Genomic DNA, 20,073 nt, shown 5'->3' with positions numbered 1-20,073 from the left:
GCAATTTTTCAGAGAACACAATTTGCAGGACAGCAATATATGGCACAGATCAAAAACACGTTTCCTTCATCTCAGCAGCTTGCCAGTAACAGCAGATGGAGGTAAGGATGCTTGAAGGGCAGTCGTGGCCTCTCAGGTAACACCAAACTTGTCACATATACTGCAGTGCTGGGAGCAGCAGTGGCAAAAACCTTCAACAGCTTCTTTTGGCCAAGGGTGAACTGTCTGAATTCAAGGTGAAGGATGTTCAGTGCTGGAATGATACAGCACTGGAATTAGTACTGAAACACAGAGATCATGCCTGCATTTGGGAAATTAGATAGCCAGTTGAAGGAAGGTTAGGTGATTTGGAAACAGGGTGGTTTCGTGAGATTAAGACTATTATTGGTACGCATGACAAAATTCCTTCATCCCACTGTTGGCTGACATGCCTTTAATCATTTCAGCTTATGCTCTGGAATTCCTTCCTCAAGCCTCTGAAATCACTCTCCTCCACTGACTTCCCTTAAAGCCCACTTCATTAACCAAAATATCTCCTCCTTCGGCTCAGTGCTGTTTTTCATCTGACTATACTTCTGTAAAGCACTTATGGATGTTTCCCTACATTAAAAGGTGCTGCATAAATGCAAGCTATGTGGATAAATACTTGCAGTGAGTGAAAGAGAGTCATACGGACTCAAAATGTTTTTTCTCTGCAGATGCTGCCAGATCTGCTGAGCTTTTTGAATATTTTCTGTTTAACTTACTCGTAGTGGCTTCTTGGACTGAAAATGTATTTTTTTATTCATTCGAGGGACATAGGCGTTGCAGGCTGGCCAGTATTTAATACCTATCCTAGCTGCCCTTGAAAAAGGTGATGTTGAGCTGCCTACTTGAAACACTGATACATCTGAAGGGCTGGCTAGGTCACTTCAGAGGGCAGTTGAGAGTCAACCACCTCACTGTGGCTCTGGTTCACATTTAGACCAGACCAGGTACGAATGGCAAATTTCCTTCCCTAAAGAAAGTAGACATGAGTTTTTCCAACAATTGACAATGGTGTCATGGTCATTGGTAGATTCTTTATTAGGTTAGGTGGACTGGTCATGCTAAATTGCCCCTTCGTGTCAGGGGACTAGCTAGGTAAATGCATTGGGTAATGGGGATAGGGGCCTGGGTGGAATTGTGGTCGACGCATACTCGCTGGGCCGAAGGCCTCCTTCTGCACTGTAGGTATTCTATGATTAAGTCCAGTTTCTTTTATTAAATTCAAATTCCACCATCTGCTGTGGCAGGTTCGAACCAGATGCTCTGAATAAGTATGCTGTAATTCCCATGTTAAAAATGTTCCATTTTCATTTGTGCACCTAATACTTGTAATCAAGTGCCAAACAGCTTAGATGCAGCATTAAATTCCCTCAATCATATATCTCAGTCTAAGCTCAGAAGCAAACATGCTCACCAATACTTACAAACACCATCCTTGCAGACTCTTAGTGTCACTCTTACCAATTTAACAGAGGGGATCATTTTGTGTTACATTGAGAGTGAGGGTGTTGCTCTCAATTGTATGAAAAAAAAACCATCCCAAGCAAATCTATCAGTTACAATAGTTTTGGAATTTTTAGCTCTTTACAAATTTACGTTCAAACTTTTAGTTTTTAAAATAACCTATCTATAGTCAGGAGCAGAGAACTAAGAAAATTTCAGACTAAGGAAATTTGGCATGTCAGCTACAACCCTCGCCAACTTTTACGGGTGCAGTGTAGAAAACATTCTTTCTGGCTGTAACGCATCCTGTTATGGTTCCTGCTCTGCCCAACACCACAAAAAATTACAAAAGGTAGTGATTGCAGCCCAATCCATGATGCAAACTAGCCTTCCATCCACTGAATCCGTCTACACTTCCTGCTGTCTTGGCAAAGCAACCAGTATAATCAAGGACTACCATGCACCTCTCTTTCACCTTCTTTCATCGGGAAAACGATACAAAAGTACCAACCGACTCAAGAACAGCTTCTTCCCTGCTTCAATCAGACTTTTGAATAGATCTATCTTGCATTAAGTTGATCTTTCTCTACACCAGCTATGACTGTAAAACTACATACTGCACTCTCTCGTTTCCTTCTCTATGAATGGTATGCTTTGTCTGTTTGACGAAGCTTGCAAGAAACAATTCTTTTCACTGTACACTAATACTTGATAATAATAAATCAAATCAAGGAGGAAAAGCAAAGTGGACAACAAAACATAAGAGAATTTATAAGTGCTGTTGATTCTGCAACTTGTTTTCAAATAATTTGAGGGAATAATTAAAATACATTGCAAAACCTTTTCTACATCAGGAGATCTACTCTTGCAACTGGGAATGGTAGGCTGTGATGCTGTGATGCAATCCTACACATGTACAATAGGAAATTCTACAGATGCCCAAACTGCAGCATTTCCTTGCAGGTAATGGAATGGGTCCCATTTATTGTAAAAAGATCATCAAGAGCAATCCAAAGACACACAGAAGTTATAGGGAGAGGAAATATCCCGAAAACCTGGGTGGAAAATCAGTGACATTGAAAAAATTGTGTCTTCTGCACCACCCCCTTCTCCACAAGCCCCTTTCCCTTTCTGTCCACTAATACTCATTAGTTACAGAGATATTGGAAGCAGGGAAAATTACTGTCTGACCAGCATGACCACTGAAGATGGGCAATCATGATGAATCCTCTGAGGATAAGTTCAGCAAAGTTGGCAATCCCTGAGCCATTCAATTTGATCATGGCTGATCTGTGTGCTTAGTTTAACCCTATTACTATTAACCATCAAAGTTTTAATTCAAAACCTTATTTTAAGGCCATGTCAAAATAATGTGCCAAAAAAAGTCACAAATTTTCAAAAAGTATTTTGGTCGATCTCTTTCTGATAAATTTACACGCAATCCAATTTATGACCCCTTGTTCTGATCTCCTCATACAAGAGGAAACATCTTTACTAGATTGATACCTGGAACGAGCGCGTTTCTTATGAAGAAAGGTTGGACAGACTAGATTTGTTTCCACTGGAGTTTAGAAGCGTGTGGGGTATACAAGATCCTGACCAGTCTCGGCAAGGTGGAAGTGGAAAGGATGCTTCCTTTTTAGGACAAGTCTAGAACCAAGTGGCATTGTTTTAAAATGAGAGTTTGGCTTTGTAGGATAGAAATGAAGGGAAATGAAGGGAAATCAATTTTCTCAAAGGGATTGTGTGACTTTGGAATTCTCCCTCAGAAGGCAGATTGATTGATTCTCATGCCTGACAAGAAACTAAGGTCATTAGGGGTAGAGGGGAATGTGCAACTTGAAACACAAACAGCTATGATCTTATTGAATGGTGGAGCAGACTCAAGAGACAAATGGTCTAGTTCTGCTCCTATTTTGTAAGTTTGCTATGCCCAATTCCTCTCAACAGGTTTTTAATATTAACTTCAGGCTCTCCAATTCAAAAGAGGGCCAAATGGAATAAAGAAGCTCAGTTTCCATTTTAAAATTCCCTGTGACTAATTTTAGGCCCATTCTCTGCAAGATGCCATCAATGAAGAACGAGAGCCATTTTGATTGACAATCACTAACTTCACTCTCATTTTTGTCAATATCTCTGGAACAAAGGAAAACTGTCACTCCAGCCATGAGGCTGGGTTAGACCTCAAGCACCTCATGCTATCAAGTCATGAGATGTAGCCTTTGAATGTACAACATGTGAGTGCTTGGTTGTGATGTTACAAAAATGTCGAGAACCCAGCACTTACCCACTTGCTTCTAACGGAGATGCGTCTTTGGAAGACTGAGAATGAAGGATCTTTTCAATCTTCTCCACTGATCGGATCACTTGAAGCAGTCTCAACACACACATCTGCAAGAGCACAAACATAAAAGGCAGGGGTGTTTATGATTGTTGGTTTATTTGATGCATTCAACTCTAATTATAGAGCACTGGCTTCCACATTCTCACATCAATAAACAGCTTCAATACACACGTTTAGCTCACTGGGAGTCTCATTTACTTCCCCACAAATGACAAGTGAAGTGCTCAAATATTATCATAAATTGCTGGTTTTGATGTGTATCTGACGTCCAGGAATTTGGTTTTGTTTGAAAAAGAGTTTGGTTCAGTTGATGATAAAACCTCCAAAGAATACATTCATAAAATTGGCCACCGACCTTAACCTGGTCACTTCGATCATGCCTGAATTATGTGCTTAGTTTAACCCTACGAATGTTAATCAACATTTTTTTTAAAATTAGAAACCTAGGATGTATCAAAAGACAAAAAACTCCAAATTTTTAAAAAAATAATTGCTTTTCCTCCTTTCTAACACATTTACCTATATTCACAGCTGGAAGTTATATCATATCTAAGCCATGCTTGATCTACTGATGGAAACAATATCTTAACTGCAATGATCCAGGGCAGGGTTTAAATCTTGACAAAAATTTTTAGAAGCTTTAGCGTGCGTGACATATCTCTACATGCACACTTTGCAACCATTCCAAACAAACAGTTATGTTTAGTGGGCAACATGTTGGCCTTGTTAAGGTTTTGGATTCATTCATTAGTCCACGAACATGAAGGACTGCTACATTTGTTTTTATTCATTCATAGGACATGGGCATCATTGGCTGGCCAGCATTTATTGCCCATCCCTAGTTGCCTCAGCATTGAGAGTCAACCACATTGCTATGGTTCTGGAGTCACATGTAGGCCAGGCCAGATAAGGACAGCAGATTTTCTTCCCTAAAGGACATTACTGAGTCAAATGAATCCTGACAATCGATTCATAGTTCTCAGTAGTTTCTTAATTCCAGATATTTTTTATTGAATTCAAATTCATCTGCCAAGGTATGATTCAAACCCGGATCCCCAGAACATTAGCTGAGTTTCTGGGTTAATAGTCTGGAGATAATACCACTAGGCCAACACCTCCCCACTATTAGAAGTGCTGTATTTTGGATAAGATGTTAAATCAGTTGACCCACTCAACTGAGCTTCAAAGATCCTACAGCAATATTCTGAAGAAGTGTGGAGGAATTTTGTCCACTATGTATCCCTAAATCAACATAACTAAAGAAAAAAACACAAATACATTGCTATTTGTGCGAGCTTATTGCTGTGCATAAACGGACTCTATGCTGACTAAATTACAAGGCTATGGACCAAGTGCTGGTAGATGGAATTAGGTGGGAGTTCAGGTGTTTCTAATGTGTCAGTGTGGATACAATGGGCTGAAGGGCCTCTTCTTCACTCAATGATTCTATGGGGGTGACACAGTGATTAGTGTTGCTGCTTCACACCACCAGGGAACATGTTCAATTCAGGCCTCGGGTCACTGTCTATGCGGAGTTTGCACATTCTCCCCGTGTCTGCATTGGTTCCTCTGGTTTCCTCCCACATTCCAAAGATATGCGGGTTAGGTGGATTGGCCATGCTAAATTGACCCTAGTTTTGGAGGGGATTAGCAGGGTAAATGTGAGGGGATTATGGGATTAGGGCCTGGGTGGGATTGTGGTTGGTGTGGACTTGATGGGCCGAATGGCCTCATTCTGCACTGTGGAGATTCTATTCTATCCTTGTCTTCAGTACACTCCATTAAACAATAATGTACCTTGGGGGCAGCCCGTGACTGAGAATGGTGCTGTATACATAGAGGGCTTTCCTTCAATTTCTTTTTAATGCGCTGACTTAAAGCAATATCAATATGAATAGAGCAGCCAATCACCTCTTGGAATTTATTCATAAAAATAAAGGAGGGCCAGTTTTATAGAAGCTCAGTGAGGACTATCAGGTAGCTGAAAACTCATTTCCAGAGTTGATAAACATCAAATTTTCCAAGATTTGTTTCTCAACTTCAGTATTTTGTATGGAAATGAAGCAATAGCATTAAATTGTGCCTAAAGCTGCAGTTATACACTGGATAATGTACGACTGTTGCTTGACTTACGTGAGGGTCAGTACCTTGCATAGCAACTTGATAGCAGCATACTGGGATGGAAGCAGAGACTCGTGGCCATTTGATGATTGGATTCAATATAGTTTGGTAGAAACGCAAAGTCTTAAAAGCAATATAAATGCGATTTTAAAGGAAAAACGTCCGAGAAGGTTCCTGAGAGGCTGCACAGGAGATTTATCAGAATATCAGAGTGTATAGCACTGCTGTCTCTCAGCTCCAGGGATCTGGGTGCGATTCCTGGCTTGGGTCATTGTCTGTGTGGGGTTTGCAAATTCTTACTGTGTCTGTGTGGGTTTCCTCCAGGTGCTCCGGTTTCCTCCCACAGTCCGAAAGATGTGGGGGTTAGGTGCATCGGCCATGTTAATGCCACTCAGTGTCCCTGGATTAGCAAGGCAAATATGTGGGGTTATGGGAATAGAGCCTGAGTGGGTTTGTTATTGGTGCAGACTCAATGGGACGAATGGCCTTCCTTTGCATTGTAGGGTTTTCTATGAGGGCTTTTAACTGCAAGGTTAGGTTGGAAAGTCTGGCATTTGTTTTCTTTGGGAGAAAGGAGCTCGAGGGCAGATTTGATAGAAGTGTACAAGATTATGACAGCTTACAAAAGGTGGACAGGGGAAAGCTCTTCCCATTAGCTTGAAGACAGAAGTACTAGGAGAGACAGACTCAGGACTTTGGGGAAGAGATGCAGGGGGAATTAAGCAGTGAGTGGGAATGATCTGGAACTTGCTGCCCACGAGGACAGTGGAAGTGGAAACAATGATTTCAGAAAGAAATTGGATGGGCACCTGAAGACGTTAATCTACAGGGATGGAGTGAGACTGATGGGATTTTGTGGGGAGACAACATGAACTCAATGTGCCAAATTGCCTCCTTTTCTGTGCCATAAATGACTCTAAAGTTAAAGTTTACTTATTAGTCACAAGTAAGGCTTACACTGCAATGAAGTTACTATGGGCGGGATTTTCTGCCCATGCTCGCCCCAAAAACCAGAAAATCCCACCCAAGGTCAACGGATCTTTGCACGGTTTGCCCTACCCCCCACCCACTACAATTCCTGTGGCAGAGGAGAGAGGAAAATTCTACCTATGGCTCTAATTTTAAAGCATGTGTATTAAATCTCTGCTTGAATGAGAACAGCCCTAGTTTTCTCCAACCTAAGCTTTTAGGTTGATAGGAAATTGGTTGGAAGTCATCCATACTTATTGCAAGAGTGACATTAGTCTTTCAAAATGTGGTGTGGAGTGCCCCAAGGATCAATCCTGGGGTTCCTCACTGTTTCCAATCTGCACAAACCTGCTGAATTCACAAGCACAATGCAAACTGATCAAATTTGCAGACGGTCCAAGATGTAGCATATGGTCAAGGTTGATGCAGCAGCCAAGAAGAACTGAGAGAAAAGTCGTAAGTAGATGGAAACAAGCCACCAATTAAATTCAAAACAGGTATAAATGCAAGTTAAAGTTTTAAAAAACTATAGACCCTGGAAATCTGAATCAAAAACAGTAAAAATGTTACCAGCACTCAGCAGCTAAGGCAGCTTGACTGGACAGAACTGATAAGTAAAACATCTGGGTTCAGAGAATTTCAAAAATTATGCTTTAAATTTCCACTTCTCATTCATCTACCTAGAATTTGCAACTGTAGGATGGGCTTTCCATTGACATTCATTGGAGGTTCACTGACTCTAAACACACCCGAATTATATTTCCCCTCATTTTGCTTCCAATCCTGCAAGGTTTTTAATTCTGTCTCTGGTTCTCTATCTGTCATCTGATGACATGTTACAAACCACACTGATATTATATGACAGGGTGTGCCAACTTGAAACACTGATTCCTAGGCACAGCTGGATCCAAGAATTGTAGGATCCCGGGGCACAGCCTCAATAAAGGGACAAATGACCCTTTAGAACCAACATGAGGAGGAATTTCTTCAGCCAAAGGACGGTGATTCTATGGAATTCATTGCCACAGAATCCATTGCTGTGGAGGCCAGGTCATTGAATATATTTAAGATAGATAGGTTCTTGATTGGCATGGGGATCAAAGGTTACAGGGAAAAGACAGGAGAATGACGTTCAGAAGGTTAATCAGCCACAAACGAATGGTGGAGCAGACTCAATAGGCCGAATAACCTGATTCTATCCCTATATCTTACCATTGTGGTGAATAGTTTTTCTGGAATATTGAGAGTCATGCAAAACTCCAGTAAGGAACCAGTTCTGTTGTCATAACAATTATAAAGTAATATTTACTGACTTAAAATAAAAGGAAAATTTCTTTCTTTTGCGGGGCTTAGCATTTCTATAGTCCTGAGTCAGTCATTTAGGTCAACTGCTACAGTTTGGGGGAACTTAACATTTCTATTGCAGTCATTTAAGTAATCTGTCTCTACTCAGAAAGCAATTCACACACCTCATTATTTTTCGATGCTCTCATGCCTTTGGAGTGCCTTGATCACTTTCAGACGCTTGCCTGCCTCTAGAAATGCTGGTTGTTACTGTTGCTAGGCAAATTCCTACATTTCAGGCCTCTTTAAATTCCTATTAATGCTGCTAAGCAGATTTCTTACAGGCTTTTTTAAGTTTAAAGTTTACTTATTTTTGTCGCAAGTATGCTTACATTAACACTGCAATGAAGTTACTGTGCAAATCCCTCAGTCACCACACTCTGGTGCCTGTTCAGATAGACTGAGGAAGAATTTAGCATGGCCAATGCACCTAACCAGAATGTTGGGGGTGGGGGAAAATCAAACCCAGGTCCCTGGCCCTGTGAGGCAGCAATGCTAACCACTGTACCAATTCAATCAGGTGCATCCCATTTCCAGTCCTTCTGCCCTCACTCCATTCTCCCATCCTCCTCTCACACAGGGTCCCTCATTCTCACCTTCCATTCCCATCAGTCACCACATTCAGCAGATCATCTTCCACACAATTCCACCAAACACACCTTCCCTTCCTCATCCTTCTGCTTCCCAAAGATGCCCATTAGCTATACAACACTCTGGTCATCACATCCCATGGTACCTTCCCATGCACGTTCAGGAGACGTAAGAGCTGGCCTTTAGCCCCTTCTCAGAATATTATTCAAACCCAAAATAGTACTTGGAGTCATAGAGATATACAGCATGGAAACAGCCCAACTCGCCCATGCCAACCACATTTCCTAAATGGCAAATGGAATTTAATGTTGGCAAGTGTGAGGTGGTCCACTTTGGTAGGAAGAATGGTAGGAAGGACTATTACTTACGGGGCGAAAAACTGCAGCAGGCGACGGTGCAGAGGGACCTCGGGGTCCTTGTGCATGAGTCGCAAAAACCCAGCTTGCAGGTGCAGCAGGTGGTCAGGAAGGCGAATGGGATGCTGGCCTTCATAGCGAAGGGGATTGAATATAAAAGTAGGGAGGTCTTGCTGCAGCTGTATAGGGCATTGGTGAGGCCGCAACTGGAGTACTGTGTGCATTTTTGGGCGCCGCACCTGCGCAAAGATATTTTGGCCTTGGAGGGAGTGCAGAGGAGGTTTAGTAGGCTGATACCGGAGTTGAGGGGGTTGAGCTATGAGGAGAGGCTGAATAAACTGGGCTTGTACTCGTTAGAGTTTAGAAGAATGAGAGGAGATCTCATTGAGACGTATAAGATGATGAATGGGATGGATAGGATAGAGGTGGAAAGACTCTTCCTGCTCAAAAAAGACAATAGGACTAGGGGGCACAGCCTCAAGATAAAAGGGGGGCGGTTTAGAACGGAGTTGAGGAGGAACTTCTTCACTCAAAGGGTGGTGAATCTCTGGAATTCTCTGCCCGTTGAAGTGGTGGAGGCTGCCTCGCTAAATATTTTTAAGACGCGGGTTGATGGGTTTTTGATAGGAGAGGGGATTAAGGGTTATGGGGAGAGGGCGGGAAAGTGGAACTGAGCCACGACAGATCAGCCATGATCTTATTGAATGGCGGGGCAGGCTCGAAGGGCTGGATGGCCTACTCCTGCTCCTATTTCTTATGTTCTAAACTGAGCTAGTCCCACTTGCCTGCGTTTGGTCCATTTCCCTCTAAACTTTGCTATCCATGTCAATTAAATGTTGTAATCATACCCACCTCTACCACTTCCTCTGGTAGTTCATTCCACCGTGTCTGAAAAAGTCACCCCTCAGGTCCCTTTTAAATCTCTCCCCTCTCACCTTAAACCAATGCTCTCTCGTTTTAGACTCTTCTACACTGGGGAAAAGATCTTGGATATTCACCTTATCTATGCCACTCATTAACTTCTACTAAATTAGCATGCTGCATTGTCTGCTGAAAGGCTTCTTTAGAGACCAAGTAACAGATTAGGAGCTTGAGTTGCTCAACATTCAAATTTGGTTCACAAGTGTCAAATAAAAAAGGATGAACACAAAAAAACATGGACAACATGAATATCAGCTGCATGTTGATATCATTGTTGATAATCCTCCAAGTAATTCAGTGCGTACGAATACATTTTAACTCCTTGTTCCAAAATGCCTTCCTGACATTGGAAGATGGACAAATAGATGCATTTTTCTTTAAGATCAGTTGTGAAACTAGAGAACAGTGAGCTACTGAATCACCAAACACAGACTGGGACCAGCCACTAATGGCAACAAGTGTCTGAATGGATTGAAGCGGTTTAAATTACCACAGGACCCAAGAATCAATACTCATCCTGTTATCATTTCGCCAGCAACCGTTTATTTTTAGCCACCTGCAAAGTTTTAAGATGAAAATGGCTCAGGTGCAGTCTGCTAGTCTCTGTACTAATGAGCAGAAGGCAAAATGAGAATGTTGCACTGCAGCAAACTGAAGCACTGAGGAGAATAAACTCAAACATGGCACTGCACAATGGGACTGAGATTTAAACAGCTAATTCAAAACATGATCGCCACACGCACAGGGGCTGTGGTCAGAGAACCACTACATCCTTCTGATTGACACGGTCGCAGGGTGATTGGGATTGAAATGCAATCAAGTCCTAAAGGTCCCCCTACCTGGCTTGCTGTAGTCGTGTGAACCCTGCCCTAAGACACTGGCTGTGGGTAGCCATTTGACATTCAGTTCTAATAAAGACGTTCTGCTAATAACACTGTAATCTCTGAGCACATAATAAATGGTGCTGAGATTAAATTTTGAAGAGTTGGAGAAAAGCCACAGCCACTGAATGGGGAACACACAAACATTTAGAAAGCTTCTAAAATAAGCCACTGAAAGTCACCGAATAAGAAAGCAAACAACTGGGTGAGTCAAAATGGCTGCTAACTTTCTTCTCCAGCTTCTGTCAACATGAAAGATGACATGCGGCAGGACTGGTAGTTATTCCATTTGCAATGGCAAAATTACAAGAGTGTAACAGATTAGCTTAACAAGCCAAAACTAATGCTTGTACTAACACTTCCAACATCGTTGGGGAGAGACTGCTACAAATTGTATTCCACCTTAAATCCATTTATTTATTATTGTCACAAATAGGCTTACATTACCACTGCAATGAGCTTACTGTGAAAATCCCTTAGTTGCCACACTCTAGTGCCTGTTTGGGTACACTGAGGAAGAATTTAGCATGGCCAATCCACCTAACCAGCACATCTTTCAGACTGTGGGAAGAAACCAGAGCACCTGGAGGAAATGCACGCAGACACAGGGAGAACGTGCAGACCCCGCATACAGTGGCCCAAGCCGGGAATTGAACCTGGGTCCCTGGCGCTGTGAGGCAGCAGCGCTAACTGCTGTGCCACCGTGACGCCCAACTCCCCGTAGGATGGGGAAAACAGATGATATGTCAAAGCCACTCATTTCAACTGAAGCAAGTCTAAAGCTGAGATGTGCCAAAAGTGACTTATAATGTGCCTCAGCACGTTGAACCACTGACTGCTGAACAGATCAGAGATGCACAAATGTTAGAACATCGAACACCACAGCGCAGTACAGGCCCTTCGCCCCCTCAATGTTGAGACGACCTGTGAAAACCAATCTAAAGCCCATCTAACCTACACTATTCCAACATCATCTATATGTTTATCCAATGACCATTTAAATGCCCTTAATGTTGGCGAGTCCACTACTGTTGCAGGCAGGGCATTCCACGCCCTTACTACTCTGAGTAAAGAACCTAACTCTGACATCTGTCCTGTATCTATCACCCCTCAATTTAAAGCTATGTCCCCAGAGTTTAGAAATCTCTCTAGTGAATACTGTTTTGAAATTGATATGAGTGCAAGATCAACTTAGCATCTGCCAAGAAGAGTTCCAGTTGTCCTCATGTCCAGCCTTAAAAAGAAGATAGGAGGCTGGAAAAGAAGGGAGTCAAGAAAGTAGCAACTCCCACAGAGTGGATTAGAATCCCTTCAGTGCAGGAGGAGGCTGTTTGGCCCATCGAGTCTGCACCGACAGCAATCCCACCCTGGCCTTATCCCTAAAACCCCACACATTTACCCAGCTAATCCTTCTAACATAGGTATCTCAGGACACTAAAGGGCAATTTAGCACAGCCTATCAACCTAACCTGCTCATTTTTTGAGTCTGGGAGAAAACCAGAGCAAGCGGAGGAAACCCCAAGCAGACACGGGGAGAATGTGCAAACTGCATACAGACAATGACTAAAGCTGGGAATCGAACCCAGGTCCCTGGAGCTGTGAGACAGTGGTGCTAACCACTGTCACCGTACCGCCCAGCAAAGAAACAGTGAAACCACCTGGAAAGCTGAAAAAGCAGATATGCATCAACCCAAAGAATATAAAGCATTGAAGAGATCTCACTACCCTGTCTCGACCATCAAAGGAATTTTGACACAACTTGCCAAGACAAAGATCTTTGCTACCCTAGAAATGAAGGATAGATATTGGGAGGTGAGGCTGGGTGAAAGTAGCAGTTGTCAAACAACCTTCTGGATGCTGTTCAGGAGCTACAGATGGTTTTGCACTTCCATGATTCCAGAACAACATGAACACAGCCAGCATGAGGTGATAAGTAATAGGCCCAGAGTGGAAGCTATAGTGGATGATTTGTTATTCTGTGGATTTGGAAACAGAATGGAAGAAGCCATTGTTGACCGCAATCAGAATCTAGGATGACTGTTATGGGTGAACCTAAAGGTGACCAACAAAACACTGCGATTGAAGATGCTTAAAGTCAAGTACAGTCAAGTCATGCACAGAAAAAGGTCTTCCATCCAGATCATGAAAAAGATGAGAGCTGCAGCAGTGATGCAATGATCAACAGATGTGAAAGCAGTACAACAACGTGTTGGATTTGTGAGCTATTTAGTGAAATGTTTGTATAATTTGTCAGAGTGTGAACCATTACGCCAGCTCTCTGCCATGGGTGTGCAGTGGCATTGGGACACAGAAGAAGAGGGGTTCACTGAAATCAAACAACTAATGACAACGTCAGAGCTGAAGTACTATGACATCAGTGAGGAAATCACCTTGTAGTGTGAGACACGATACAGGCCTTGAAGCAATCCTAATGCAGCAAGGACACTCAGTTACATTGCTTAGTGCAAACTGAGCAGCGCTATGTTCCGAATGAGAAATAGCATGGCTGGCTATTGTCTTTGCTTATGAGTACCATCAATATCCGTTTGGGAAAGACAAAGTGAAGTGGAGTTTGACCATAAGCCATGTCAAAATATTTCCTTCAAATCACTACTTTCTGTTCCAAAAGTCTACAAAGGATGTTAGAATTATAGAATCCCTACAGTGCAGAAGGAGGCTATTCAGTCCATCGAGTCTGCACCAACCACATCCCACCCAGGTTCTATCCCATAGCTCCACATGTTTACTCTGTTAATCCCCTGACACTAGGGCCAATTTAATATGGCCAATTAACCTAACTTGCACATCTTTGGACTGTGGGAGGAAACCCACGCAGACATGGGGAGAGCATGCAGACTCCACACGGAGAGTGACCTGAGGCTGGAATTGAAGCCAGGTTCCTGGTGCTGTGAGGCAGCAGTGCTAACCACTCTGCCACCATGCCGCCCTTAGAGGCATCATTTGGATCTGATACACAAGCAAGGGGAACTGATGTACATTGCTGACATGCTATCAAAAGCAGAATTCCTTGTGAATAAAACTGAGGATGATGAAACAGAAAGCAAAATCTTCCAACTTCAATGTGAAGTGGCTGCTTGACATGCTATAGAAGTCATTAACCCCACCAGGACATAGACAAGTGCCTTGTTCAAATCAAGTTACCTACACAAGGTACAACGCTCCAAATGCTGGTAGAAGTATTGATGAAAGGATGGCCTGAGAGCGTTATGGCCATACATGTGGTCACAAAAGTGTAATGAGCATTCAGAGATGAACTGACAGCCTAAGAGTCATTATCCCCAAAGATGTGAGAGGAGAGATTCTGAAGAGTATCAATGTAAGCCATTAAGGAAATGAGTCAAAAATGAGGAAGACATTATGCTTTTCTGGCCAAACATAAGCAATGAAATTAAGGATCACATCGGCCTGTGCGTTGCTTGTAACAAGTACCACGCTAAGCAAGCTAGAAAGCCATTGATGATGCGTAACATTTTAGACAGAGCATGGAGGAAGCAGGAAGTAGACCTCTTCATTTTCACAAGAATTGCTTAACTTATCTCCATATACTATTAATCTGACTATGTTCCCGTGAAACTCATCTTCAAACCCCGTGGCCTGGGGCTCAGCTCCTCCCTTTGCAACTGGATCCTGAACTTCCTAACTCAGATCCCAATCTGTAAAGATAGGCAACTACACTTCCTCCGTGATCATCCTCAACACTGGTGCCCAGTGTTAAGGCCATGGCCTCAGCACCTTACTATATTCCTTATACACCTATGACTGTGTGGCCAAATTCCCCTCCAACTCAATTTTCAAGTTTGCTGATGACACTACTATAGTGGGTTGAATCTCAAGCAATGACGAGGCGCACTATGGGAAAGAGATAGAGAATCTGGTGAACTGGTGCTACAATAATCTCTCCCTGAATGTCAACAAAATGAAGGAGATAGTCACCAACTTCAAAAGCACGGCAGAGGACTTGCCCCTGTCTACATCAATGGGGATGAAGCAGAATTGGTTGAGAATTTCAGGTTTTTAGGTGTCCAGATTACAACAACCTATCCTGGTTCCCCCCATGCTGATACAATAGTTAAGAAAGCCCACCAACATCTCTACTTTCTCAGAAGACGAAGGAAATTTGGCATGTCAGCTACAACTCTCACCAACTTTTACAGATGCACCATAGAAAGCATTCTTTCTGGTAGTATCACAGCTTGGTATGGCTCCTGCTCTGTCCAAGACTGCAAAAACTACAAACGGTTGTGAGCAAAGCCCAGTCCATCACTCAAACCAGCCTTCCACCTAGTGATATTTCTCACTGTCTTGGAAAAGCAGCCAGCACAATTAAGTGCCTCATATATCCCAGATATACTTTCTTCCATCTTCTTCCATTGGGAAAAAGATACAAAAGTCTGAGGACACCAACAGACTCAAGAACAGCTTCTTCCCTGCTGCCATCAGGCTTTTGAATGGACCTACCTCGCATTAAGTTGATCTTTCCCTACACCCTAACTGTGACTGTAACACTACATTCTGCACTCTCTCCTTTCCTTCTCTAAGTACAGTACGTTTTGTCTGTAGAGTGCCCAAGAAACAATACTTTTCACTGTATACTAATACATGTGACAATAATAAATCAAATCAAAAGGGAGTTAGATCAATTGACGTCAATGACTACTGGTGAGATTGTAGAATACCTGATAGCACACTTCAGTTATTTAAGGCATTGGAGACATTGTGATGAGTGACAATGGCTTTTAGTTCACGTGTGAAGAATCAGCCACTTTACACAGGATTGGGAAAGTCAACACAATACATCATCTCCACACTATTCCCAGTTGATTGGAAAGGCTAAGGTGACAGTGAAAATCATCAAAGGAATCATCAAAAACTGAACATATTTAGCTTAGATGTATGCAAGGCAATCCTCGAAACCTTTGATTGGATGCATGGAAAGTAGTCATGCATGTCATGCTGCTCCCAAACAGCACGCAGAAAGAGGTGGAGAAAAAACAAGGAATTATAGACCAGTCAGTGTGATGCAGTAGTGAGAAAAATTTAGAGTTCAACTCAAAGATTTCATTGCAAAATACTTGGAAACAGTAAGGGAAATTATCCTTAGCAAATCTACTGGCATTACCAAGGGTGTAACTAAGAGACTTGACGAGGGGGAGAAAGTGGTTGTGGTTTATTTGGATATGCAGAAGGTTTTTGACAAAGTCCCTCATAAAAGATTAATGGGTAAAATTAAAGTGTATGGGACTGGGGTAGTGTATTGAGATGGGTTAAAAAACTAATTAGCAGACAGGAAAAAAAGAGTAGGAATAAACTGGCCTTTTTCCAAGGGGCTGGTAGTGACTATTGCAGGGATCGGTGCTAGTGGCTCAGCTTTTAACAATACATATTAATGATATAGATGAGAGAACTAAATGTACTTTCTCAATTTGCAGATGACAGAAAGCTAGGAGCAAAGGTGAGAACTGAGGAGGAAACAAGATACAGAGATACTTCTGTGTGATTTGGACAAGCTGAGTGAGTGGGCAAATGCATGGCAGATGCATGTGCATGTGAGGTTATCCACGTTAGTAGCTAAAACAGGAAAACAGATTATTATCTGAATGGTAATCAAGGTGAATGTGCAACGAGATATGGGTGTTGTTGTACACTAGTCATTGGTGAGGCCGCAGCTGAAGTACTGTGTGCAGTTTTGGGCGCCGCACCTGCGCAAGGATATTTTGGCCTTGGAGGGAGTGCAGAGGAGGTTTACGAGGCTGATACCGGAGTTGAGGGGATTGAGCTATGAGGAGAGGCTGAATAAACTTGGCTTGTACTCGTTAGAGTTTAGAAGAATGAGGGGAGATCTCATTGAGACGTATAAGATGATGAATGGGATGGATAGGATAGAGGTGGAGAGACTCTTCCCGCTCAAAAAAGACAGTAGGACTAGGGGGCACAGCCTCAAGATAAAGGGGAGGCGGTTTAGAACGGAGTTGAGGAGGAACTTCTTCACTCAAAGGGTGGTGAATCTCTGGAATTCTCTGCCCGTTGAAGTGGTGGAGGCTGCCTCGCTAAATATTTTTAAGAAGCGGGTTGATGGGTTCTTGATAAGAGAGGGGATTAAGGGTTATGGGGAGAGGGCGGGAAAGTGGAACTGAGCCACAACAGATCAGCCATGATCTTATTGAATGGCGGGGCAGGCTCGAAGGGCTAGATGGCCTACTCCTGCTCCTATTTCTTATGTTCTTATGTTCTTAAGATAACTATTCAAGTGCAACAGGTGGTGAAGAAGGCAAACGGTACATTGGCCTTCATAGCGTGAGGATTCAAGTACAAGAGCAGGGATGTCTTGCTGCAATTATGCAGGGTCTTGGTGAGGTCACACCCGGAATATTATGCACAGTTTTGGTCTCCATCTGAGGAAGGATGTTCTTGCTATAGAGTGCAGAGAAGGTTTATCAGACTGACTCCTGGGACAGAAGGACTGACGTATGAGGAGAGATTGGCTTTGTTAGGATTATAATTGCTGGAGCTTAGAAGAATGAGGGGGAATCTCATAGAAACCTAGAAAATTCTAACAGGATAGATGCAGGAAGGATGTTCCCAATGATGAAGGTGTCCAGAACTAGGGGGTCATAGTCTAAGGATATGGGGTAAACCATTTAGGACTGAGATGAGGAGAAATTTCTTCAGCAAGAAAGTGGTAAGCCTGTGGAATTCATTACCATAGAAAGCAGTTGATGCCAAAACAGGGTATGTCTTCAAGGAGTTAGATTGGCTGCTAGGGTGAAGGGGATCAAAGGCTTTGGGAGAAGGTGGGATTGGGCTATTGAGTTGGATAACCAGCCACGATCATAATGAATAGTGCAGCAGGCCTGAAGGACTGAATGGCTTGTTCCCGCTTCTATTTCCTACTTTTCTGTTACTCTTCCAACAGCAAAAAAAAGGTAGCAACAGCCGTGAGTGATACAAAGCCAAATTTCATTTTAACAAGACTGCCAAACCATTGCCAGAGTTAAGCATTGGAGAGTCAGTCATGGCTCTCCAATAGTTTCAATCGTCTCAACAGGATTCAGCCCACATGGAAAATTTGGACACGCGTAGAGCAGTTATCATTTCGATCGTACGTAGTGGACACGAAAAACCAAATGTACCAGTACAAACACAGGCATATATGAACAATTATAGCTGTCCCTTCACTGTAGGTGGCTGAACAAGAGAATGGGATCTCACCAGCTGCACTGAGTAAAGAATGACAATCACTCCCAGAGGTCCACTGGTCTTCAACAACACAAATGGAACAGGAATAACAATCACCACAGCAACAAGTACCACAAGAACACTCTCCAGAGTAGCAACATCACCCAGACAAACCAGCAATAACAATATGCATGTGCATCATTAAACAGACCTGCACGAATAAATGGTTACGTATGCAATGCATATCATAGAATCATAGAAACCCTACACAGTGCAGATTCAGACCATCGGGTCTGCACTGACCACAATACCATCCAGGCCTTACCCCCATATCCCTACATATTTTACCCACTAATCCCTCTAACATACGCATCTCAGGACACTAAGGGGCAATATTATAGCTTGGCCAATCAACCTAACCCGCACATCTTTGGACTGTAAGAGGAAACCGGAGCACCCGGAGGAAACCCAAGCAGAGACAAGGAGAATGTGCAAACTCCACACAGACAGTGGCAGCCGGGAATCGAATATGCAGAGACTGATGAATGAACATGAGAATAGGGGGTGTAATAGTGGGTTGCTTGGGTAAATCACAGGATACAAAAGATTATAGGGGACAGGCGGGAAAATGGAATTGAACTAAATCAGATCAGCCATGATCTTATCAAGTGGCAGCATTGACTTGAGAGGCTGAATGGCCTATTCCAGCTCCTATTTCTGATTATCCTACCTGCTGCATTTCCAACACCATACAGTGACTTCAACAATAACTTGTCTTTATTGTGACTTTAACTTAACAGCTAGTGAAGTATTTTGGAATGACCTGAGGTCACAAAAGGTATTATATAACTGTGTATTTTGTTTGATTATACCAGTTTGTAGTGTTTAAACCAGCAAGTCTAACTAAATAAAGTAGTTTTGAAAAGTGAGTAAACTGCAAGTGAATGAAGACACAAGTATATTTTATTTCCAAATACATTAATATCAGTTAAATTCTGCATCATGTGTTGACAATCAGAGCCAGAACATCCTACCAAGTCCATTCAGTTACATGCTCCTAATCCGATATTAAACAATATGTCACCTTTTTCTTTCTGATGTCATCCTCTTTAACCAGGCGGTCATCAATGGCTTGAATCCCTTCACTCACCACCAGTTTGAGGCTCTGCAGGATAGTAAAGGGAAAAAAGCTTGGTCAATGTCCTCAAAAAATGAAGGCACATTTTTTCAAAGCAAAGGGAAATTATTTAGAGCAACGTACTTCAAACATATTGTCAAATGTAACTATAAATGTCTGGTGGCAAGAATGTGCAAGTTGCCTCACAGCTTTGAAAAGATCTCATACTTGCACAGGGTAACAATGATAAGCTAAAATATTCTAATATTTGTTGATACCAATGGAACATCTGATTGATCATGTGGATGAAGCTACACGGTCAATTCTATAAGTACCAGTGAAAGAGCAGTGGGAAGCAGCTATCAATTTGCTGATTTTCCTTCCCATCTAAAGCTCACCAAGAGAAAGGATTATACAAGTGACATTGTAAACTTGGCATTCTTGGCATTAGCCACTACTTGGGATTTTCAGCAGGGTGTGAAAGTAGCTTCCATAGAACTAAAGGTCTTATAAAATAATTCAAACACTTAGTAAATCAAATAATCAGTAATGGAATTGAGGATTATGGGGTAACGCAGCAAACTGAAATTGAGGATTATCATTTCAGTTCAGTCTTGATCTCACTAAATGGCAGAGCAGACTCGGTGGGTGTAATGGCCACTTCTGCTCCTACATCTTGTGATAATTCAACAACTTACACTTATTACAGCAGCAGTTTTACTGTAGGGCATGTCTCAATTCAAAACAAAATGTCATTTCTTA

The 20,073-nt window shown here is 42.4% G+C and overlaps 1 protein-coding gene across 1 annotated transcript in view; it reads right to left on the bottom strand.

Annotated features, from left to right (window-relative positions):
- The window catches only part of cog2 (component of oligomeric golgi complex 2), a 69,577-nt gene that overhangs the window by 43,598 nt on the left and 5,906 nt on the right, over positions 1 to 20,073 (bottom strand). The window contains exons 4-5 of the mRNA XM_080191923.1: positions 19,279 to 19,359; positions 3,758 to 3,861 (exon numbers count right to left, since the gene is read on the bottom strand). Coding sequence (XP_080048049.1) covers positions 3,758 to 3,861; positions 19,279 to 19,359 — 185 coding nt within the window. The remainder of the gene's footprint in view (positions 1 to 3,757; positions 3,862 to 19,278; positions 19,360 to 20,073) is intronic.

This window comes from Carcharhinus amblyrhynchos, chromosome 7 (genome assembly GCF_965287045.1).
Source record: "Carcharhinus amblyrhynchos chromosome 7, sCarAmb.v2.hapA, whole genome shotgun sequence".
Classification (NCBI taxonomy): domain Eukaryota; kingdom Metazoa; phylum Chordata; class Chondrichthyes; order Carcharhiniformes; family Carcharhinidae; genus Carcharhinus; species Carcharhinus amblyrhynchos.
This window is presented reverse-complemented; position numbering and strand designations above follow the sequence as displayed.